At 42.8% G+C, this 25,700-nt stretch overlaps 1 protein-coding gene across 2 annotated transcripts in view; it reads right to left on the minus strand.

Annotated features, from left to right (window-relative positions):
* The window catches only part of CALCR (calcitonin receptor), a 135,338-nt gene extending 110,135 nt beyond the window's left edge, over positions 1-25,203 (minus strand). For both annotated transcript variants that reach the window (XM_081882251.1, XM_081882252.1), the window contains exon 1: positions 24,801-25,203. In XM_081882251.1, the coding sequence (XP_081738377.1) occupies positions 24,801-24,809 (9 nt within the window). In that variant the 5' untranslated portion in view covers positions 24,810-25,203. The remainder of the gene's footprint in view (positions 1-24,800) is intronic.
* Positions 25,204-25,700: the final 497 nt, after the last annotated feature.

Consider the following 25,700-nt stretch of genomic DNA (forward strand, 5'->3'; position numbering starts at 1 on the left):
TCCCATGTTCCAGTTCTCTTGATCCTGCTGTTAAATTACACTGAAAGAAAACAGGCTATTAACTGGGTAACATGAAGTCCATAGCAGCTGCATGGCAGTCAGAAACACTTCATTTTTTAACCTGAATGCTATTAAATTAACAGTTATTCAAATTTCTGCAAAATGTTCCACAAAGCAGTAGTTAGGGAATATAATAGTGCTGAATGGATTTCCATAGAAACCGATTCTTTTACCTTATGCCTAGTGGAAACCCTACATCAGTTTTATTGAAATCCAGTAAAGATCAAAACAGAGAAGCTGTGGCAGGCAGTTGCTTTTGAAGGGCTTGCAGGGTTAGGGTTCCACACTAGGCTTTCTTGCATGGCAAGAAGGTCACTCCAAATTCAATGCTCAGCACAGAGATGCGTTTTCCAAAGAAAAGGAGTGGTTTCCAAAGGCCACCATGCAGCAGTTGCCATGCAGTTGCTTGCAAGGAATCTGAAATAATACACAACTAAGGGTGTGATAAAAATAATTTCTGATTTCTTCCCATGGCTGACTTTTCTAAACAACAGGCTGTCACATCCTGTGTAACAACTGAACAGAAAACAGTGTTGTAATCCTGTGCTTCTCAAAAGGTAAGAAAGCCAGTAATAATAATAACAATTTTATTATTTATACCCTGCCCATCTGGCTGGGTTTCCCCAGGCACTCTGGGTGGCTTACGGTACATATAAAAACGTCAAACATTAAAAACTTCCCAATACAGGGCTGCTTTCAGATGTCTTCTAAATGTTGTGTACCAATTACCGCATCAATACCAATTACCACATCAGCAGTGGGCACAATCAGCTTCACCACAATGTTTGTGACAGAGCCATTCATTGATCCAAACCTGTACTTCAGAGTCAGAAGCTAGCTAGTCTGTCCTAGAGACAGGAAGGATAATTCTAGAAGGAAGTACAGGAGTCTTTTTGTGGGCTATATATGAGGGAGGAATCGGAACAATAAACTCTATTAAGCATATTCCGCATCCAGGTTCTAATTTCTAAAAATCCCAGGCCCTCTGGCCATAACAAATGTACCTCAAATTTCTCCTCTGAATATCCCCTTGAAACAGATAGGTGTTCCAGAGGGATATAAGAGATTAACTGTCTTGCACTAGCTCCATTCAATCCAAATGGGATTTCCTAGTTGCTAGGTCCTAGTGGACTGTTGCAGCAGTTTGAACTTGAGCCAAGTTACATAAACATTCAGTCCTCAAAACCTTCTGTCCATGCAGCAACACAGCTCTCCACAGATTAGACCAACCTGATGTTATCAACAGCCCACCTGCCTGCTTCCAAGCACTTTGGGGGTCAACAGATATCAGCAAGTTCCAGGAGAGCAGCAAGTGTTGATCTGTAGCATCAAAAAAGATGAACAGTGATATAACACCTTCAGCAGCCAACTTGCACCTAAAGGCCTTTCCGGATAAGAGGTTTTTCAATTTTGAAAAACAAAAGTCTTTTCTCCAGGCAGTGTTTTTTGATAACAGGGAAAACAGCATATTCCCAACACTTGAACTGCAATGTTTTGCCACTGGGAAAATGTGATTTGCTCCTATCCATTCTAGAGCATCTGTTGTAATTGTGACTGTATGGGATGCGACTTGCCTGAATCTCATGGGCCCATGGTGGTTATGACATCACTGGTGCCCCACCTGCCCATTTTGAGCCACTGAAGAGTAATTGGGGGGGGGGGGCGGGATATATTTACAGGCTTAGTGCTCATCTATCCCTCTAAAATGACACTTATGAAAGATAAGGCTACCAATGGCTACTTGTTGTGATGGCTATGTGTAATCTCCACTATAAAAAGCCCAGTATACCTCTAAATACCACTTGCTTGGAAGCACAAGTAGGGAGGGTGTTGTTGTGGACTTTGGGCTTTCAAATTTCAGCAGTGCCCTGTGCAATACCAAAATTCAGCAGACCACAACCACCTCTCAACTTCCATTGTTCGTCATTGTTGTGGTGTACCTCGCAGTGTCCTCTTGACTCAGTGCCCAGTGAGAACTGGTTGCGCTCCCCTAAATCTCCCTCCGGTGTCCTGCTTGCCTGCTTTCGCACAGGGATCTGGCTGGCCACTGTGAGAACAGGATGCTGGACTGTGATGGGCCTTTGGTCTGTTCCAGGAGGCCTTGTCTTATGTCCTTATGTTCACTCCATAAAGCAGCTTTCCACAACATGGTAGCATAACAAACTCAGTGTAGTTCTTTAATCTCTGCAATAGTTAAAACATCTTACCTTGGGATAGGTCATATCACCATAGGAACAAAGCACAAGTCCTTCAGCTTGATCCTCTAAACCACTTAAGCCCTTGCTTGCCTTTCAAGCTTTTGTTCCATTTTGCATTGAAGTACAACTTTAGAAATCAGCACACTTGGCCCCTTGCTTCCCCAGGTTTCCTTCTGGAGTTCAACCTTGAACCAATTTATATTTGCTTAGAACCTTTTCTCTCTGTCCTCCTAAGACTTTGCTTCTGTTTTTCATATGAAGACAGCATAAAAGGATGCTTACTTGCATAGTAGCATGGCTAGAAATATATACATGCAGCTAAGAGACAATACTTTCAGTTTTCAGTCAGGATCATTATCTTACATTCATGTTTCACCCTCCCTTCTTCATATATATATGTCAGCCTGTAAGTCAGATTTTTATTGTTTGTAGCCAATGTATATATTTATACTGTCATCAGAAGGAATGAAGTTTCAGTATTACAGTGGCCTCATGTTTTAAAGAATCATCCTTATGAGAGCTCATTATTTATATTATGTATAAATGTGCATACCACTCACATCAATAAAATGGTCAGGAATGATGGGAGAGTAGTCTAAAAAAGCATATGGAGGGCACCATGTGTGTTACCCCTGCTGGAGGGTCTGGAGTTCCACACATGGCGCAACCAATGACTTGATTTGTCTGCCCACAGATCACTTGAGTCTATTGTGATTTTCTCTTCACAACACAGAGGCAACAAAATGGTATTGAAAATATTGATGTATATTATCATATCCTAAGCATGCCTTTTCACAAATAAATCTTTACTGCTATATATTCAAGCATCTTGCCTCATGAGTCCCATTTTCTCAACAAATGGTTATTAAATGGGGTTGGGTAACAATGTCTATCTTCATTACCTTCCTTGTGGTCAATCCACTGCCATGGGCATCCATGGGGAAAGGGCAGTCTGCCCTCGCCCAATGAACCATAATATTCAAGATTCCCAGTTTTCATTTAAAATATTGAACTTTGATATAAGAAAGTCTGATTACTCCCTTCACCCCCCATTTCTGCTTCTCTTTCCAATTTCATGTTGCTAGGGAAGGAAAAACTTGAATCTGCAATTTTCTAGCTTGTGCTGCAGCATATTCACAATCAGTTAATCCATTCCCCATATTATATACTCCTAATACTTCGGGATAGATCTGAATTTCACTTGTGAGTAGTCCAGTGGAGTTATTAACTGAAAAGACAGCAGGTTACCTGACCTTACCACCTGCGTTGAGCATTTCATTGTTTCACAAAGAAGATTAAGCAAAGTCTCAGAACTTTAAGTAAGGTTTTTAACATTTTTCAATATTATTTTGAGACTTTACTTCTTTTGCTTCCTGTCAGTTCCCCCTGCTAAGTGCACCAGCAACATTAAACACCTGGCTAGACAGTCAATAAGACTCTCAAACAATCTGACACATCGCTTTTGCAAGGTTGAGAACAATTCATATGCAGCAGAGAATGTCTAGGGAGGCAGCATCCATGCTCATTGTTATCAGTGTCAAGCCACAGTGGAAACAAAGTCACAAATATGTCAGAAGTGATTTAGGGGATTAGCAAAACAATACAGAGCTAGGTGACTGATACATATTGGGTTTAGTTACCCAGTTTTAATTTCCACCTATTTGACAATACTTCCCAAAGAACTTGATAGTTATATTTTATTTGTGAAACAATTGCCATAAATTTACTTTAAAGAACTATGCGGCATCTGAAAATATGCAGTATCCAAAGTCTAGTCCAAACAAATTTGAAGTGAAATAAAGAACACAGTATGAATGCCAGTCCTTTTTTGTCCAGTCCTTTATAGCCCACTTCATAAACTAGAACATGGAATTTTAAAATCAATTATAGTTTACTTAGACTAAATCTACTTAAATCCAAGTACAGTGGTATCTTGGTTCTCAAACTTAATGTGTTCCGAGAGCCCGTTCGACTCCTGAAACGGTTTGAAAACCAAGGCGCGGTTTCCGATTGGCTGCAGGAGCTTCCTGCATTCAAGCGGAAGCCGCGTTGGACATTCGGCTTCTGAAAATGTTCGCAAACCAGAACACTTACTTCCGGGTTTGAGGTGTTCAGGAGGCGATTTGTTCGGCAACTAAGCTGTTCAGGAACCAAGGTACCACAGTACAAGCACTAGTTTGAAGCTGCAAGTTAAAATGATCTAAAACACTTTGGTAATAAAGTTTATTTTTAAAAATCTGATACAATATAATCAACATCCTTTTGCATCAGTAAGCCTAAATTTTTAAGTATGATCCTAAATATTCTTCAACCAAAGTTCTGAAATAATACAAAAAACACAGTGTGTTAATATATTGCCACCTGCTGGACATTTTCATCACCCTCCTATAAGAGGTTAGGAATAAACTTGAGAGGGTTGGAGGGTTTTTTAAATACTGTAAGTCTGGCAGAGAAATGCATTGCATTTATATATATATATTCCAAGGAAGCTCTCAGTATTCCTTGCTCTGAGATTCCTTAGAGTCTGGAGTTAGCTATTATTTTCACAGCAGCTTTTCTCACACATATCTCTTTTCTCAATCTTGCAGTAGTTATTTATGGGAAAGTATTCATGGTTGAATTTATTCATTTAACATCTTCCTTCCTGTTCTATGAGGAGGGTTTTGACCTAGTTAAAATGAAGGGGGAGAAATGAAGGGAGAGAAACTTTTCCAGGGTTCAGCCATGTGGGTAAATGAGAAGTCAAAATGTTGTGGAGGGAGCATAAATGAAGGCATCACAAAATAGATAAATGCATAAACACTATGCCAAAGGCCCAGGACTGAAACTTAAGATTCAAATTCCATCTCAGCCTGGTACTTTCTTGTTGGCCGACCTTGGAGAAATTGCTGTTCACCTCAGTGTTCCCATCTGCTAAGCTGAAATAATGAGCCGCTGGAGTGAAATCTTGCGAGAAGAAAAAGAAGAAAAAGAAAAAAAAGAAAGATTGTTGGTTGTCCTCCTGAACCTCTAAGGTAGGGATACTGTCAAATATTTTACTCCAAAACAGTAACTGCTTTCTATTATTCATTTATTTATATATATATATAGCATTTATATTTATAGAATTTTATATAGGACCTAACCAATATAAAATTTAACAAGGGAAGTATTTCCCTTTAAAAACAGAAGTTTTTTTAAAAAATACACTAAATACAAAAATCAACTTTGTGTATAAGATAAACCACACTCACAGTAGGCAGAATGTTATCCTCTATCAAAAATATATACAAACTACTGGGCTTGGTATTTCATTGACAAGTTTGAATGCGTCCATCCCATCTCCTGTAGAACACAGTCACATACAGGACAGTAGCAGCCCTGATGCATCCAAACCAGGATTAGACTGAGCTTAGCTGGAATCAGGGCTGGCTCTGTCATACAGCAGGGTGAAGAGACCTGCTTCAGACAGCATTATGCAGATAGATACAGGAAGTGACTGGTACTTGAATGGAGCAGCAAGACTTTTAAAAGTAAATCTGCTCTCCTGTATATGGGAGGGCAGCATTGCGCACAGGCAGCTGAGCCTCAAAGTCTTCCTCTGTGTGTCTGTGGGGAGAGGTACGCTACCTCACCCCTACGTCATCGCCGGCTTTTGAAGCAGCCCCAGCTTTTGAGGCAGCCCCAGCCTATCAGCTGGCAGAGCAGGTGTGGTCGCGAGCCATTTAAATTTGGTGCGGGCCAGCTGGTTCCCTCCTCCTTTCCTCTTCATCGGATCACCCAACCCACCCACCCTCTTTTTCATGCTTTGCTCTGATATGACCGTGCTATGGCAGTTGTCGGTCCCCATGTTGTTGCGGCTGGGTAGGAATTTTTCCCACTTGGCAAACTGGCACTGGCCATTTGGGTTTTCACCTACCTAGTAGCAAACGTCACAACTTTTGTGAGGTTAGGTATAAGCCTTCGTTTGGTTGGAGGGGAGTTTGTTGCCTCACCTGCCCCTCCTCAGTAAGGGTATCCCGCTAAAGGGATCCGGGGTGCGAATCCTGTCCCATGGCCTGGGCCATGTCACAGCCCCTAAGGGGACCCCTCATGGTGTCACTATCTGACATAACCTATAGGGCACCCCCATTGGTGGTTTACCCTTACATGGACTCCCTGCAGACGGGCAGGATTCAAGATATAGCCTGGCTTCACCACAATGCCTAAGCCAAACCGCTCACATCTGTAACCAATAAAGTTCTGGCCTATTTGAATGCATAAACCAAATATTTTGTGTCAGTGTGATTTATTGTTCTCCTGGGAACTTTGGGGCTCGGGTGCCTTGGGGCGCAATGGCCCTGACTGCAGTAGAGGGAGAAGCAGTAGCTCAGCTCCATGCAAGGTGGCTACACAGAGCTTTTTTCCCCATCTGAAACTCACTGGAACTCACTGGAATGGCACCTCTTGGCTGGGCTCCTTTGCCACAGTAAAAGAACAAGGTGTTCATGGTGAGTTCCAGCACCCCCTTTTTCAAGAAAAATAGCACTGTGGCTACAGATGTATTACCAACATATTTTATGGGTGGCGAAGGGACCAGGGCCCCATCAAGTTGGTACCTACTTTCCTGAGACTTTGGGATACATACACCCACTCACCCACCCACCCTAGAGCTACACATCTGAATACTTTATCTTGTCAAGAAACCTCATGAACGTCAAAGCCCTTCAGAGGCAGAGTCACATATCATGCCAACTTTTTTTTTTAATGTGCACAGAGATTTTGACATGAATAAGATCAAACACACGATCCTGCATGTGAATTATCAAGGGGTACAGTCAGGGACATCTTGAGTATGTATTACTAGTTTCCACAGCAACAAAAAATCAAGATAACATCTTCCATAAATCCATACACTGAGGTTTAGACTCCAAACAGAAAGCACTGAAGTACATTGAGTGACGTACTGATCACAGCATGCTCAGAGTACTACATAATATTTATAAACCTAACTCAGAATGTGTGTGTGTGTGTTTTGGTTTTTGGTTTTTGCAATAATAAGCATCACAGTTCTTATTTCTAGTGGAAAAATAATGGTTTTTTGTGATAAATGGACTCTTTTCCATGCCCCCCAAACTGTTAAAGAGCAGGTTGCCCACAAGTTTAATCTCACCTGTGCTCTCCCAACATGCTGTTCACCTTGAGTTATATTGCTTTTCGCCAGTGCCATGGGACCACAACAGGCAACCATCAGATATTTTTAAAAATTTGCTTTTTTATTGATTTTTTAAGTTCAAAAAAATATAAATCCATTTGCATAGACTTACAGATTTGACTGCATATGAGCATATAAATTATAGCAAATAAAATGAAACTGCCAAAATAATATCATTTTTAACTTGTAGACTGGAGTTACGAGAGAGAATGAATGCCAGAGTAATTACAATTACATTATGATATGATGTTTAAGACTGGTGAACACGGACAAATAATAGCTTATGTTCAAAATTACTATCAGACCTTTTTGCCACACCAGGAAGATAAACTCATGATCTGGCTCCTAGAGCCTGACTGTTGCCTATCCCAGAACTCTTTCATTATATGAAGCTAAGTAACAAGCTTCTACACACTCACTAGGCTGCTGGGAAATGAACAGTGTGTGTTATTTTTTGTGTGCCACCAGCAACCATAGTAACTTAGACAACATCTAGGATAAGGCTTGGGAACCAAGCCAGCATAGAATAGCCAACACAATATTAATTCCAATGAAAAGGCCACCTCTGCAACCCTTTCCTGCTATGCTGTATGAAACTAATTCCAAACCAGTATATGATGTGATATATTATCAGAAGATGTGAAATTAGGATGAGCTTGCAGCAGACAAACAGAGCTGGTTAAACGGGCTGGAATGAAGCTTTGACATCTACATCTTTTCTGTTCTCACCCCTCCCTGAATGGACAAGAAAGTCACTATAAGTAGGCCTATATTTTGTTCTGTAAGCAGCTTAAAAATTGTGCCGCTGTGAACTTCCAAGGATCAAGGCAAATCAATAAAACTAAACCAATGAAACAGTACATTATTCACAAACCCACATTCTTTCATTCATGAGAACATTACAGTACTAGACTTCTACCCAGTTTAAACCAAGGGTATCTATGCATTGCAAGGGAGTAGATTGAATGCCCCTTTCAACACTCAATCTAAGATTCTATTCTTATAAACGTAGAACTTTATGTTTTTAGTTATACATGTGATAATTTGGCAGAAACTAGAAAAAAAGGGGGAGAGTGGGATTCGGAGAGGTTGGCAGACCAATCGTAAAATTCTGCTAAGTTGACGGTCACTATACCAGGATGTTAGTGAAGCATAGTTACAATCCTAAATACAGCAAGAAATAAAATAGAAAGCACAAGACCAGTTATGTCATCTCTCACTTCTTAAAGCAACTCTCTGACAGTATCCCAGGCAACTTGGCTACTACCTGTCAATCAAAACAGTGCACACTGATGTCACCACCTGCATGGAAGGTACCCATCAACACACAACAATGGCACAAATGCCTCAATAAAACCTCCCTACACAGACTGTAGTTCCATTCACAAATCAGGCATATAGCCAGAACTAGATCACACAATTCGTAAGACTCCACAGTCTAGTAGAGAAGAGGACAGCAATGGGTGTTTTCAGCCACAAGCTCTCATGGCTTTCCCTCAAACAGGGGCTTAAATCCCAAACACCATCAGCAGCAAGACAATGGGAGAGGACAAAAGCACCCCTTTTACCAAGGAAAGAGCCAGAATCAGACAAAGGAAGGATAGTCATCCCATTGCAACCATCAGCCAAACTCCATAACCCAGCGGATGAAAACAGAAGCCATAGAAGTCTTACGATGGAATTTACGATCCCATACAGACAATAGCTTAGATCTCAGGTTCTTGCTCCAACTTGATCTCATGGAAGGGAGCCTTTTGTGAGGGGAAGGACCTCTTCCATGAATGCCACTCTCTTTCTGTGAATGGAGCAAAAGGTAATTTAACTGGGGTATGACGGGGACAATTCACACAGTTTTATTTTTAAATGTTTGTTAGGAAATGAACATCACATAAAATGGAGGTGCTCCTCTCACCTGTCCTACTCTTATGAGACATTAAACATTCATTTATGGTGATCAAAAGAAGAGAAGAGGAACACTTCTCTGTTCAGCTGGGTTTATTAATTGAGAAAATGAGAATGAAACGTGCATCTCTTATGATGGACTAAATGTTTCATGGAGAAACAAGCTATTCAAGCACTCTCCCCCTTAGACATATGAAAAACAATAGGACACAGTATTAGATTTAGGGGTTTTAACCATTCTCTATTATTTGACCCACTTTAATGTAACTTCAGAATACTGCTACCCTTCCCAGCTGTAAAAGCCACCTGTAATTTCTATTTGCTTAAGTGTAGCTTTTATAGCTTTCTGTATCTACTGCATCCATTTTCTAATTGCTATCAATTTGAGCAGCAAGGGACATTCTTTAAAAACCTCAAAGCCAATTAAACCAGAAGTTCTCTCTTTCTATAATGTCAGGATCCATGTTGTCACACACACCTTTTACAGCAGCTGAATGCCTAGTTCCAAATGGAACTGCTTGGAAGCAAAGCAATGCCAAGCACTGTATTGTTTTCTATGGGGCCAGCCTATTTTCTTTCTTTAAGCTGTAACAATTGGCAAGAAAGCAGCTGACCAACTAAGGTCAACTAAATTAGAAGCATTTAAGATTCTGCTTATTTGTGGCATCGTAGCACTTAAGGGCTCTGCGTCATTATGAATTTACCAATAGAACTCCACTGCAGCCTTAAATGCTTTTGATGCAGCTGGCCAAGTTGCCTTCAATTAACCAGTGCAGCTGAGCCAACAGCATCTGTCCTAAGAAAAATAATAATTTTGGAATTATTCTAGGTACCACTGAATATTGCAGTTTAAAACAGATCAAATTGCATTGCTCTGGAGCAAACAACGATAAGGACAAAGTGGTCCGGTCTCATTTTCCTTTTCTTTTTTTCAATCAAAGCAGCTTTGACTGAAGCAGCAGTATACAGGAAGGTGATGTATTTAACACTCCCCCACAATACCATTTCCTTGTGCAAAATCATCCCTCCCCTCCAAAAAAAAGCTGGTATTTTCCCTGGAGGAGAAAAAGAAAAGCGCAACGTAGGCGAATAAGCAAATTGTCTACCAGTGGGATGAAAGAAGGCAATTACACTGGCAAAGCCTTGGCCCAGCTTTAGTAACAGATTTAAAAAGAGGTGGGGAACTGGTGGGCCCTTCAGTAGATGCCAGACTATAATTTCTATAATCCCTGATCATTGGCCACGCTGGCTGTGGCTGATGGGAGTTGCGGTCCCAAGACACCTGGAAGGCCACAAGTTCCCCTTCCCTGCTTTAAAGAATGAAAAGTACAATACAGGTCAGCCAATACTATACAAGTTGGAAGATGCAGCACAGCAGACATCTACTGTGCCTAAGAACGCCATTTAATGAAAAGGTTACTTAAGTTATTTATTTTATGGTGCCTAGACTCAGTTAACCACTGGTTATTGTTGTTAATAATACAGTCAGACCTTGGATCATGAACGCCTTGCGAGTTGAATGTTTTGGCTCCCGCTCGCTGCAAACCCAGAAGTGAGTGTTCCGTTTTGCAAACTGTTTTTGGAATCCAAACGTCCAACGGGGCTTCCGCAGTTTCCAATTGGCTGCAAGAAGCTTCTGCAGCCAATTAGAAGCCGCACCTTGGCTTTCAAACATTTTGGAATTCGAACGGACTTCCACAACGGATTCCATTCGACTTCCGAGGTACTACTGTAACATTGTTACTGTTTATTAGATTTCTCACCCACTCTTCACCATAAGATCTCAGGGCTGGTTATAGCAATGTGAAAAATACAATATAGTGGTACCTCAGGTTACATACTTAATTCGTTCCGGAGGTCCGTACTTAACCTGAAACTGTTCTTAACTTGAAGCACCACTTTAGCTAATGGGGTCTCCTGCTGCCACCGTGCCGCTGGAGCACGATTTCTCTTCTCATCCTGAAGCAAAGTTCTTAAGCTGAAGCACTATTTCTGGGTTAGAGGAGTCTGTAACCTGAAGCGTATGTAACCTGAGGTACCACTGTACGGAAATTGAAAGAATAGAGTGGGTCCTAAAAACACACATCTTGGGTGTTTGTGACCTGGGTAAAGAGGGGTGTCTTCAGCATAGGAGGAAAACCATAGAATGAATGTGCCAGTGAGGAAGGAATGAAGTCCTTCACAAGACTTAATCTCCAAGAAAAGAGAGCTCCAGCAGTAAACTGCAGGACAGAGTGTTCTCTTCAACTAAGAAAATGCCATACAATTATTATAACTCGACTGCCAAGAGGGGAAGATGTGCGGGATATAGGCATCACAATTCTAGCCTACCTATTAATGAAGAGTATTTTTTAAACTTTCCTGACACTCTTTTATAAGCCTACATGTAAAGCTAACGCTGTCAAGACAGAACCTGAAATGCGGATATAACTCCAAAAGAAAAGGTGGGGCCAATCTTTCCTTCTGCAACAAGTGCCGTATGTGTGATGATTATCCATCTGGTGGACAGAGATTACTGGTCCACACACTCAGTGCAAAGAGCTTCTGCTGACTCTTAAAAGATCAAAAGAGTTATTGGAGAGGAGCACTGACAAGACAGAGAAGCTCAAGAAGAACATAGGAAGTTGCTTTTTACCAGGTCACCTATTTATCCATCTAGCCCAGTCTTGTCTACTAGGGATTTCTACTAGTACATGTATCATCTTCCATTCTGTCCTGTATTTGCCACACGCAGCACTGTTTCCATTCTACTACAGTTTGTCTTGCTGTCTGCTGGAGCAAAATTTTGTGATTTGTATAATTAATTGCGTAAACTATGGTTACCATTATGTTATTCCACCCCATTCATTTCAGTGCAAAGCCAAGCCAATGAGCTGGGTATAATTACAGTGGTGCCTCGCAAGACGAAAAGAATCCGTTCCGCGATTCTCTTCGTCTAGCGGTTTTTTCGTCTTGCGAAGTAAGCCCATTGACGGCTTAGCGGATTAGCACTATTAGCGGTTTTTAGCGGCTTTTAGCGGCTTATTGGATAAGCGGATAAGCGGCTTAGCGGCTTAGAAAAAGGGGGGGGGAGGAAAAAAACCCGCAGGAACTCGCAAGACATTTTCGTCTTGCGAAGCAAGCCCATAGGAAATTCATTTTGCGAAGCACCCCCAAAACGGAAAACTCTTTCATCTAGCGAGTTTTCCGTCTTGCGAGGCATTCGTTTTGCGGGGCACCACTGTAATTACATATCATTTGCCGATTAAAAGCAACCATAACAGCAAATGTCAATTGTATCCATGGATTGATTTCCATTGCAGACATAGAAAGAATAAGCAAACATTGTCGATTTCTGCTCCTGTTTCTATTTTCGTAGGAATTCTCTCAAAACCTTATTGTCTATTCTGACTGGTAGTAGCTTTCAGCAGCTCTCTCAGGCAGAAGTCTTTCGCACTACCTGCTATCTGATCCTTCTAACAGGAGATATCAGAAATGGAACATGGAGCTTTCTACAGGAAAAGCATGTGCTCTGTCACTGAACTATGGCCCCTCTGCATGTTATAACTGTTGTTGAGTCAGCTCCATCCTAACCTTTGTGGGCAAATTTTAGGATAAGGCTAGAAGAGTTCTAGTTACGCACTTTGTGTTTTATCCATTTTTAAATTAAAAGCAAGTAAGTAGGCAGATTCTACCTCAGTTTCCTTCTCCTCTCAACCCCACCTTACTTAATCATTTTCTCCCATTTATCCAAATACAGTGGTACCTCGGGTTAAGAACTTAATTCATTCTGGATGAACCTGAAACTGTTCTTAACCTGAAGCACCACTTTAGCTAATGGGGCCTCTCGCTGCCACCGCGCCACCGCTGCACGATTTCTGTTCTCATCCTGAAGCAAAGTTCTTAACCCGAGGTACTATTTCTGGGTTAGTGGAGGCTGTAACCTGAAGCGTCTGTAACCCGAGGTACCACTGTACAACATTTACTTCAGCTCAAGGCATTGCCTAACAAAAAGGAAACGCAAGTATCGCACTAGAAACTACAAATGAATCGAGTACAATGCACCAAGCGCTGCTCCCTCTCTATAGCTTTCAAGACGGCTTGTGCTGAAGGACCCTTCAGAAAAGAGCACCTTGCATAAATAAATAGAAGTAGGAAAGCAGAAATATTGAAATCCAGCCCGTTTGTTAAATTATTGTTAGAACATGTTTCCAGCGCTCAAGATGATTGTCAGTAAGTATAATGCGTGCCACAAATACATATTCAATCATTGTTTCAATGATACGTTAGAAAAGCATAAGCAACCAGAACAAACAAACAAACATGAACACAACAAATTCTAGAATCAGTAGCCACATGCCTTCTGAAACAGATACCTTTTACAACTTTTATGGAAGTCCACGGAAAAGGAGCAACCTCACATCTCTTTGGGGAGAAGGTTCCAGGACTTTGAGGCAACTGTGATCAAGATCCTGGTCCTCACAGAAGACAATGTTGTTACCTCCAAACCTGAAATTACTTGGTCCAAAAAACCCCCACCACAACCCAGAATAGCTACCAAGGGGGCTCATGCATGCAAAAGCAGTCTCAACTATTTTAGCAATGGCTTCAATTTGCTTTTACATGTTTTTACGTTGTTACACGGTGCCCTGGCGTTTTGCGAGAGAATGGTATAGAGGTACTTTTATAATCAAACTATAAATAGGCCCAGGCTGTGGAAGGAAGCATGAGTCTTCTGAATTCATCCTGGAATTAAACAGGCAACCAGTATGCTTGCTGCAAAAAAATAATTAAATATGCTCTTGCCCTCCAGTACCCAGCTTCATATTGAACCAACTGTAGTTCCAAGTTGTCTTTATGAGCAGGAGCCCTACATGGGGTACCCAACAGTAGTCAATCTTAAAAGTTATGAAAGGATATGTTCACATGGTGAGACCCCTCCTTTGCAAGAATTATGCTTGCTTAAGTACCGGTAACTTATTGTTGCTTGAAAAGAATCTCAGTTATAGAAGCCTGTAGACAACTCATCACTCATTATGTTCCAGCCATCACTATATACTTCTTTTGGCCCAGCATGCCGTTTTGTATTTTACAATATGCCAGATTTATATTTATCCTTATCATAATCACTATCACCATCTGCTATGGAATGCTTACCAAAACAATGCATGCCACTCAATCCTTGAAGGGAGAAATATCTTGCCACCAGGCAAGACTTGTTTTAATGTAAATTGTGAGCCAGCTTCTTTTAATCTAACAGTTTAGGAGACTCTAAGAGAGCTACATGACTAAACATGATATGGCAAACAATTTAATGCATATGGCCTCCCTCCAAAGAGTCCTGGGAACTGTAGTTTGATACGGGTACTGATATTTGTAGCTTTGTAAGGGGTACAGTTTCCAGGATTTGGGGGGGGGGGAGCCATATGTCACGGTCCGGTTTATGGGCGATCGAAGTCCCGGCTGGGGACGTCAGGACTGGGGGCAAGATGGTGGGGTGGGAGAAGGAACAGGGGTCCAGAAGCCAGGAGTCAGGAAGCCAAGAGTCAGAGGGTCAGAGAGCCGGGAGTCAAGAAGCCAAGGGTCCGAGGGTCAGGAAGCAAGGAGTCAAGAAGCCAAGGTTCAAGGATCAGGAAGCAGGAAGCCAAACCCAGCAAGGCAGGAAGCGTGTTGTTGTGGCAAAGAGCCAAAGGGAAATGCTGACCTTATATCCCTTCCCAGCTCTTGCCACCAGGTCTGTGAGTTACCAATCGGCCTCACCCTGTGAGGCTGCCCCTTGCCTCTTCAGAACAAACTTAGGAAGGCCCCAGTCCTGCAAAGTCCTATTAGTCACAGGGCCTGGCTCCTGCATGCACACCTGACACCATATGCTTTCAAAGTGACCAAAGATGCTCTAAAAATGTTTGTGGGAGTAACTGTATCAGGTTTAATATGAGAAGATAAGAAGAGCCTGCTGGATCAGCATCCTGTTCTCACAGTGGCCACCCAGATCCCTTTGGGAAACTCCCAAACACGTCCTGAGCACAAGAGCACTCTCCCCTCTTCTGGTTGCCAGCAACTTGTATTCAGAAGGATTACTGCCTCCAACCACAGAGGCAAAGCGTATAGTACTCATGTTTATATTCTCAAAGGCCCCTGCAGCGCACTGCCCACTTCATTCCAGCATGCCTCTGCTAAACCATCTTCAACAGCTGCAACCACCATACCTATCGCCTGTGTCAACTTCAAGGTTCCTGCTCCTCTAATCCTCTTTTTTAATGCTCTCCATCTCTGACAGCATCTCTTCACTCCTATCTACATAAACGCCTTCCCTCTCTTAAACCTCAAGCTTACCCTTTGTTGCTTTCGCCCACTTTTGTGTCTCTGCCTTTCTCTGTCGCCACTTTTTCCTCCAAAATCCTGTTGAAGACCCAGCACAACCTTCTCAAAACAGTGCTCCTTAATTCTCTGCCACCTTGATGATAGCCTTCTAGCAAAGGTCTGTGTGACTTCTGCCTTACACAGCACCGAGAAATCAGCTGTTGTTGTTTAGTCGTGTCCAGCTCTTCGTGACCCCATGGACCAGAGCACGCCAGGCACTCCTGTCTTCCACTGCCTCCCACAATTTGGTCAAACTCATGCTGGTAGCTTCGAGAACACTGTCCAACCATCTCATCCTCTGTCGTCCCCTTCTCCTTGTGCCCTCCATCTTTCCCAACATCAGGGTCTTTTCCAGGGAGTCTTCTCTTCTCATGAGGTGGTCAAAGTATTGGAGTCTCAGCTTCAGGATCTGTCCTTCCAGTGAGCACTCAGGGCTGATTTCCTTAAGAATGGATAGGTTTGATCTTCTTGCAGTCCATGGGACTCTCAAGAGTCTCCTCCAGCACCATAATTCAAAAGCATTGATTCTTCGGCGATCAGCCTTCTTTATGGTCCAGCTCTTACTTCCATACATCACTACTGGGAAAACCACTGAGAAATCAGCTAGATCTAAATAAATACCTAATAGTTGCATGTTCTCAGTATTGCCACACTATTGAGATGTTTCAGGTGGGGAGGCAAAAATCTCAGCCTACTCTCTTAACATCTGTTTTATTTATCATTTGAAATAAACCAAAAACTCCAATAAACTCCCTGAAACATAATTAAACATATTCAGCATCAGTGACTAAACAAGCGATGCAGAGAATTACCCAGGTATTCAGCTCCATCTCTTCACCTGTAAAAGTGAAATCTGATGTGTTCTCAGCTCTTATTGTAGATGATTAGCTGGGGAGCTAGATTCAGCAGTACTGTATTCATTATGGATGGCTGGAAGATACAGAGAATTTAACCTTCCTTTATTCCCAATAAAATTTACTTGGATGGGAACTGTTGCTAATGCAGATGTTCTTGCTAGGATTATCCCTACAATGGGCTGCTGGTGGCGCTGTGGTCTAAACCATCCAGTCTCTTATTGGAAGGTTGGTGGTTTGAATCCCTGCAACGGGGTGAGCTCCTGTTGCTCTGTCCCAGCTCCTGCCAACCTAGCAATTTGAAAGCACACCAGTGCAAGTAGATAAATAGGTACCACTATGGTAGGAAAGTAAACAGTGTTTCCGTGTGCTCTGGCTTCTGTCACGGTGTTCTGTTGCACCAGTAGCTGTTTAGTCATGCTGGCCACATGACCCGGAAAGCTGTCTGTGGACAAACGCCGGCTCCCTCGGCCTGAAAGTGAGATGAGCGCCACAACCCCATAGTCGCCTTTGACTGGACTTAACTGTCCAGGGGTCCTTTACCCTTACCTTTTACCTTTATCCCTACAATATTGTTAGCCTTTAAATTATGTCCCTAGTGGCATCTGGCTGTGATCATATGCATTTTTTTACTGGAAATCATATTCCATGAAAATCAACAGTACTTATGTTTAAGAAAGCCTGTTTTAATCTGGAGTGTATAATTCAGTTTCTTAAACCATCATAAATAAAAGGATGTTTCTTACAATGAAGCACTCACCTTTGTCCTGACTACTGCCCAAAAGAAACAATTCATCCATGAACTATATGTTCACTTACCCCATGATGAAAGATAGTAAAGTTAATATTATCAATTCAGCATCTCATTCTTGCTTTGAAAATACGGAGGTTTAAGTAAGTTCAGAGGTAATTATCCCAGAATAGCCAGCTGTGCAAACTGGCTGAATGAAAGGTTGGTAATCAGGGTATTTAATATAGAGTATTGTTAACCATTATTGAGTTGTTTTATCACTTTCAGAGGCATGAAACTGGGTGATTGGCTAACCTCTATAAAGCTGTTGCCATATGTTCTTGTTCATGCCAACCACTACCTTTTATGACTGTGGATACTGTGTTGGATAAAGATCAAGGAGACAATTTCAAATCTCTGCTTAGCCATGAAACGCAACCATGTGTCTGTTACTTTCCCTCACTTTAGCATACCTTACATGGTTGTTTTGAGGATAACTTTTTTTTTGCCAGGCGCAGGGATTCCCCTGAACTACTTATAGTATGGAAGAATAGGAACATAAATATAACCAACGTTATAACCTCTGTGGCATGGCGGTGAGTGGAAAATATAATTCATAAGTGGCCAAATGTATCTTAAGGCTGCAATCCTGTATCTACTTTCTTGAGAAGAAGTTCCATTGAACTCAATGGGCGATCTTCTGAGTAGTGTTGATTAGGGTGGTGCTGCAAAACCTAATCTCTTTGCAATACCTGGTAGAATCTGACTCATGTCACCCTCACAAACAAATGAGATGAAATATCACCGCAGGATTGCTCTGAAAACACTGCTTGAAAAGGGGAACATGTTTCATTTTTTTCCACAGTGACAACGAGCAAGGTTAGGACTAACTGGTAATTGTAGTTTACTGCTCTAGAAAACTTAACATCCTCCATTACTATAATTTTAATAGCTACTGAATAAAGTAAAGGTAAAGGGACCCCTGACCATTAGGTTCAGTCATAGCCGACTCTGGGGTTGTGGCGCTCATCTCGCTTTATTGGCCGAGGGAGCCGGCATACAGCTTCCGGGTCATGTGGCCAGCATGACTAAGCCGCTTCTGGCAAACCAGAGCAGCGCACGGAAACGCCGTTTACCTTCCCGCCAGAAAGTTTACCTATTTATCTACTTGCATTTTGATGTGCTTTCGAACTGCTAGGTTGGCAGAAGCAGGGACCGAACAACGGGCACTCACCCTGTCGTGGGGATTCGAACTGCCGACCTTCTGATCGGCAAGTCCTAGGCTCTGTGGTTCAATAGCTACTGAATAGAGGGTGGTAGACCAGTCTAAGCATCAGCTCTGCCTAGCCCTCACCCATCACTGTGCCACAGCCCTGGAAATATTTTTTTTGCTCAGCCTCCTCCCCACAGCTGATCTTAACAGATGAAAAAGACACCTGGATACCTGATCATGGCTTTCCCATTAATTAGGCCCCTATAATTCAGCATGATTCTTCCACAAGTGTTTTTCCATATTTAACCTGAAATTCCTGCAAGCTACACAACGGTGTAGCTTTAATATGGCACAATGTGGCTCTTAATTTTGTGGGTCAGCCCTTTGGCTCTGCTGCTGTTTATGGAGAGTGGAGGTAGAGTCTAATTTCTTGTATCTAAAAAAAGGAAGATTTCGCAGTGATGAACAGAGTTGGGCAGTTCACAGGCCACACAGCCAAAACTTCAAGCATCACAGAGAGATAGCTGTTATCACCAAAATGCACTTCTCTTCATTTCCTCCATGGGCCTCAAAGATATAGGAAAAACCCCCAAGGCACATCCAAGAGAATTAATACATATGTGTGTGTGTGTGTGTGTGTGTGTGTGTGTGTGTGTGTGGCATTATTATTAATCTAAAACAGGGGATGCTAGACCCCAACCCAGGTGTTTGATATACCCTTCCAAGAATTTTTTTTTCTGGAATGCCAAGACCCTACCAATTTTAGCAGCAGCGATAAAAAGAAAAATTAATAAAGTAAACACAGCACTGGGAGGCCCAGAGAAGTTAACACACCCACCCCACCTAATACTGGGTAGCCCCCTTTCTGCTGATAAGGTTGATCATTTGATTATTTGAAGATAGGGCAGTGGGTGGGGGTCCTGTGGAGGGGAATGCCTGCAAGAGTGTTGGGTGGCAACACCCAATGCTAGACCCTGGAAAGTTGACCAATAGTTTTTGGCTTGAGGGCCACATTCAGCCTTAGTCACCCCTACTTTAAACTACCATTTTCTCTATCACGGGTATCTCCTAGTGAGACAAACTACAGTGTTTCACTTTTAGATAATATTGAGGGTGGTTTTTTTAAAAGACATAAGATTCCGCCAAGGAAACCAAAATGGCAGCCCTACTTGCTCTGTTCACAAACTGTTGCTATTTGAGCAGAGCCAGCCCGCCCATGAGGCAAAGTGAGGAAACTCCCCCCCCCCATGGCCTTTGATTCAAAGGTTGATTTGATTCTCTCTCCTTATTCCCTGGCAGGTGGCAGGAGAGGAGCCATTCTGTGGTTCGCCTCAGGTACCGAAATGTCTTGACTGGCCCTGTAATTGAGAACAGAAGCTTTAAAGCAGCACCCCTCTGAGTTAATGGTATTGTTCTTTCTCTCCTGCCTTCCTCCTACCAGGACTTTTTGGCGGGAAAATTATCTCTGAATGTTCAGAAGTAAATCATTTCCTTTGAAATACCCTCTCCTCCAAATTAGTCCTTATTGTTTAATTGTAGCTACTGCTATTGGCAAATTAAGTCTATTATTTAACTGTCCCAATAGCTATAGGCAAACAAGGGCATTTAAATCAAATAATGTGCCATTCTACTTATTTTTAAATGTTCTTTTTATGATCCTGCTGCACGTGCTTCCAAATGATTGCTTGGGGCTGCTAATGGGGCCCAAGCAGTTATTGGGCAGAATGTGTGGCAAGATTATAAAAAGAACCTTTTCACACACAAAAAAGCAGAATGGTCTTTGCTTTAAATATACTTGGAACGTGCTTCCAAGTAATTGCTTGAGCCCATTAGCAGCCCTGTTATGAGGCAACAGGAGATGGCTGCCCGACAGCCAAACTACACATTACGTTAAATGAGTCTTCACACTTGCATCTCTGTGTTGTTACCTTTTTAAAGCAGCCGCTGGAGGTGGTGGCCGCAGTGCTGTGGTTGGGACTGTGGTGCAAGTGGGAGATCCATACTCCAACATTTCTCTGGTGAAAATAGGGATGTCCTAAGGGAAAGCGGGACATCCCAGGATCAAATCAGAAACCGGGATGGCTTTTGTAAATCTGGGACTTTCCTTGGAAAATGGGGACACTTGGAAAGTCTGGGAGGATGGGGACAAAAGTAAACTCTGTTGGCTCCACTTATCATTGGTTCTGACTCTTCCTACTGTTGGCCCCCCTGCCTTTCGCACCATAAAACTGCATACGTTCTCAAATGCGGAATATCAAGATGCTTCTAAAGAAAGCCACAAAGATCTGGGCTTTTTTGGATGGGAGAGGAAGTGTGTAACCTCAAAATTTCAGGGGGAATCCCAAGAGTGTGGGGAACACCAGAAGGTGTTGCAGCAGGCAAGGTTTTCCTATAGTCAATGTCAGTGTGGTATCTGTGGATCTGGGAAGCGTACTCACTGTGTGAGGAAGACTTGCAGTGAGCCTTCCCCAATACCAGAAAGCAGCAGGAGCCAAGAAGCAGTCAGTAGCCAGGAGGCAGTCAAGTAGCTGTATTTATTAGTAAACTACAGATCAGCTACTCAGCACAGCAGCTAGGACTTGCTACACAAGCAAGACTAAGACTCCAGCCCATTCCCACTCAGCTTTAGAAGGAACTATACCTAGGAAGAGGAGTTTCTACTACAGACTAGGCATGTCTCTTAAGGAGAGAGGCCACATTCGTCACAATCAAGCGGCAGATGTGAAACAAAGGCACATCTTATTCCCATAGTATATTCTTCTGAACATAGCTGTCTACCCCTATTTCCTCTCAAGATATGAAAACTTCTTCTTAGTCTGGGCTCTTCCTGCAGCACCAACACTCTCTCTCTCTCACACACACACACACACACACACTCACACACACACAAACAAACAAAGTTTGAAGTCTAAATAAATGTCCCAAAGCCAATCAATATCCAGTCACAGAGCAAAAGGTCTCCATTTGAAGAATGCTGGTTTTCTATCCTGAGTTTAGACATCTTACTTTGAAATTATCCCAGGCAGCCTCACCAAGAGACCTCATGATTAGCGTCTTAGTGCAAAACAAATCACTTCAAAGATAAATAAATCCCTGTCCCTTTATGCTGTCACATTCTGTTTTTTATTCTTAACACTGTTTTGTTATGAGGTTCTTTTTTTAAAAAAGACACAAATTATGTCTGTTGCCTTGAGTTCCTTTTAACAGAAATGCAATTAGCAAATTTAAGAAACAATTAGCGTTCTAGACCAGAGACACATCTTGACATACACAAATGGAACACACTGTGCTCATTAGCCTGCATTACATTTACAGTACTTAAATTTGTAGAAAATTTGAAGGCTCAATTCGGATAAGCTCAGTTTGGATAAGTGTTAGGTTTGTAACACCTTAAAGACTAACAAATGAATGATGTCACAAGCCTTCATGGACATGAGTCCACTTCAGCAGATATAGAAAGTGTAGAATCTGTATCTATCCTGAGATACAGATTTATGGGAACATGGGTGGAGTAAGGTTGTAAACAGTGAGGTCAGAAGGAAAGGAAATGCAGAAAGCAGTGATAATTGAATCATAAACAGTGATCATAATCAACAATAGTATTGTGAATAACAAAGGCATCCTAGCATTGGAAAGCTAGTTAACAGAGACTGTGATAAAACAAAAACAAAGCACCTTTGTCCCAGTTCAAGCCACAGGTAACAGCGCTGAACCTCCTGATGGATTGTAATTCAATACTGTAGTTTAGAGATGTCAGGTTGCAGTGAGTGTTTAGTCCCCTAGATGAAATGCCACTCCAAGCCCCATGTAACTTTATAAAGAGAGACTGGTATTCTCAAGAAGAGGTTTCTCATCTGGGTGTTTTTTCTTGAGTACATATCCTGTCTGTCTGCTTCTCTGTCCCATCTAGTTAATGTAATAAATTCTTGCAGGCAGGTATAATATCTTTCCCACTATCTTTTCAGAAAGATAGTAACAGTCATCTCACAGCTGAATCTCCCAGAAATACAATTATGGTTGTAGCAAGCAGCATAATTTCCGGGGATCAACCTTTGCTGTTTCTGCAGCTAGTGTAAATTTCAGAACTTATTTTCTTAGCAACAAGAAGAAATCAAAGTGGGAGAAAGTTTATTGAGCGGGACTCTCATAAAAAAAGAAGAAGAAATCGTAGAACTTTATGAATAAGTTTGCATACCATCTACTGACATTATAGTAGTTTTGGAATAGAAATAAATATTAAGTGCCTTTTCACAGAGGAGAGATAACTTTATTAAAATAGCTATGTTATTTAAGAATTAATTCTGGACATAAAATACTGGGTTTATTCAGTGTCACCATCTATAAAACTATTTTTTTCCCCAGTAAGTGGAAAAACCAAGACAATGCAAGAAAGATCAGCTATGCTGAAGTTATTAACAGCCCCATAAAAACATCAAATGCAGAGAGCTCCAGAAGAATGCATTTCCACAAAGGAGTCAGTTTTTGACAGACTGGAACAGTCCTCTACACCATATCCTAGCCACAGGAAAAGAAGACTCTGTGCCATTTCTGCAGGGGTTAGGGAGGAATATGTATGGGCTAATTCAATTGTTAAACCCACTCTATCCTCACTTCACTCAAGACATCTTGCAAACAGCTACAAAGAGAACTAATATTTCTGGTAACAGTAGCAGGGACTCTACTACTGTTAACTGACACGAATGCCAACAAGCATATTCAGAGTATAAACACAAAGAGCAGCAGTCAGACACAGAAAAATGTGATAAGCCGACTACTGAGCACTGACATAAGGAGTCTATGCAATGGAGCAAGTCCTTCATATGTTATTTTCACGGTAAGCAGCCAAGTGGGTCTGGTCCAGATGGAAAGGCAGAAAACAAACCAAGTAACTAAAAATCTGGTGGTCTGTGGTTGAACCAGGTTTTTGTATCCGATATAAGAGCAAAACTCACAACTGCTCACACAATTCTTGCTCCTTCTAAAGCAATACTGTATATACACACACCCTTGCTTAGAAATCTGCTCAAATGCCATTTAGGAAGAAGGTGGGAATGGGGAAGCCTAACAACAGGGAGCCAGGATCACAAAAGGGGCTTTCCTTGTAATTTGAACATGCAACAAAACACACATGTGGAATCTATTTGCCATTCAGAGAAATACCCAGATGCTAAATGCAGAATGATGCGAACAATAAAATGATGCTATTTTTAAAATGTAACATACTGACGCTTGCTAAGTGGCTGGAATAAATGTAATATAATAATCATCATCTTAGATGTGAAATATCGAGTCATTGTGCATTAACCTGGTGCCACTTAAATGTCCTGTGATTGGAGATTGCTTCCGCCTGTAGTTTGCTCTGCATCTGTGTCACAAAAGCAAGATTAAAACTGCAAGGTTCAACTGGGTCTCCCCATCACCTAAGTTATGATGTCCTTCCTGCAACCTGCCAATGCAGCCATCGCTTTCTTCACTGCTGCCTCTGAAGTCTTCTTCATGGAGCAGTTCTGACTCCTTTTCATGAGCAACATTTAACACAGCTCCAACCGTATCAAGCATTTGCTTGCTAATATTTCCATCTACATTCTACAAACAGTGTGACATTGGTGACTGCCTCCCAAGACTGTGGCTGCCATCCCTTGATTAAGCGTTGCAGAAAAATCAGGTTGTTTTCAACATGATTGGCACATGCCTCCACAGATCATCTCCCCAGATGAATCAGAGTTAACATCAACACTGGGAAATCCTCACCCAAGTTAGACTCAAGGGAGAGGCACCGAAGAGCAGCATCAAGGTCTGGGCAATCAAGGCATAAGTTTCCTCAACAAAATCCACCCACCCCACTTCCAGGAGGAAAAGGTCAGCCAGGATCTGCAACAGCAGACTGCCTATGGATCTGCAACTATAGCCAACCAAGAACTCCCCCCTCTAGGAACTGACCTTAGAACAGTTCCCCCCCCCCCCAACTTGGTGCCCCTCCAGATGTTAAGGACTACAACTCCCATCATCCTTGACCACTGACCATGCTGATGGGAACTGTACTCCCAAATCGTCAGGCTGGGAAAGACTGCCTTAGAGAATCCACCAGGCATCTTGATATCGTCCACATCTCCTTTATACCTGCAGATACAGCTTCCTAAAAGGGAAACAGGCTCCCTACTAAAGAGCCCTCTTGCGACCAGGTAAGCTGAGGCAGAAGGGTCTTCAGGTATACCTGAAGACTACCATTTGCTCCACTGCCTCTTTCCTGCACGACCGCTTGCGGCTTCCATCGCCGGCGTTTCCCAACATTAGTTCCGCCCCAAATAAACGAAAACTTGCGAGGACTCACCGCTTTCATGGATCCGCCAGGAGGGAGTCGGTGCTCTCCGGTTCCCCGCCGAAGCAGCTGGTTGCAATCCCGCCTAGGAAGCCGAGAGTCGAGTGGTCGTGGCGCGAGTTGGTTCCTTAAATCCCACACAAAGAGAGCGCACGGGGGGAATCGTCACTGCCAGCAGCTTTGCTTTCCAGCAGCCCTTGCACCGGCCCCCCCAGCCCCCAAGACCGACCAGGGGCAGAGATCAAGCCCAGCGGGTCTTCCTGCAGACTCGGCAGCCCTTGCAGGCTCAAGCGAGCTGCTTGCACGCCCAGCCACCAAGCGGCCAGCGCGCAGCCAAGGAGGAGCAGCGCCTCCTCGCCCCGGTCCCAGCTAAAGAAGCCAGGCGCCGCTTGCGCTTTAAAGGAGCCGCACGCTCGGCGACGGGAGAGCGCAGCTGAATGGCTCCGGAGCTCGGCGAGCGGCCGTCACGGGGGCGAGAGGGGCGGGGGCTCCGTCGGGAAGAGGAGGGGGCCGAGAGCCGGAGCGCTGTTATTCCCAGCACTGAGAGATGTTCCCCTTCCAAAAGTCCAGAACCGAAGGAGAAAGACAAAGGGAGAGCCTCTGAGCGCGTGTGAAGTGCCTCCCCCCCCCCCCGAGTCAGAAACCACCATGGCTCTCTGCAGAGCTTCCTTTCCAAGCCGATCAGAATGAAAGGATCTTGATCACACTGGAGGGAGAAACCAGCCATCTTTCATGGGGAGATGGAGCCAATGGCACCCCCGCCCCCGCCCGTACTCGCCCCAGAAAAAACCCAAACAAACCATCGAGCCCAAACTTACCTAGCAGATCCTTCACGAAGACAAATGGAGGGTGCATTTGCAACGCTCTTGTTGCAGCCTTGTTGCAAGCCCTTTCTGCTCTTGCCTTGACACT

Source organism: Podarcis erhardii (genome assembly GCF_964252035.2).
Source record: "Podarcis erhardii genome assembly, chromosome: 12".
Lineage (NCBI taxonomy): Eukaryota > Metazoa > Chordata > Lepidosauria > Squamata > Lacertidae > Podarcis > Podarcis erhardii.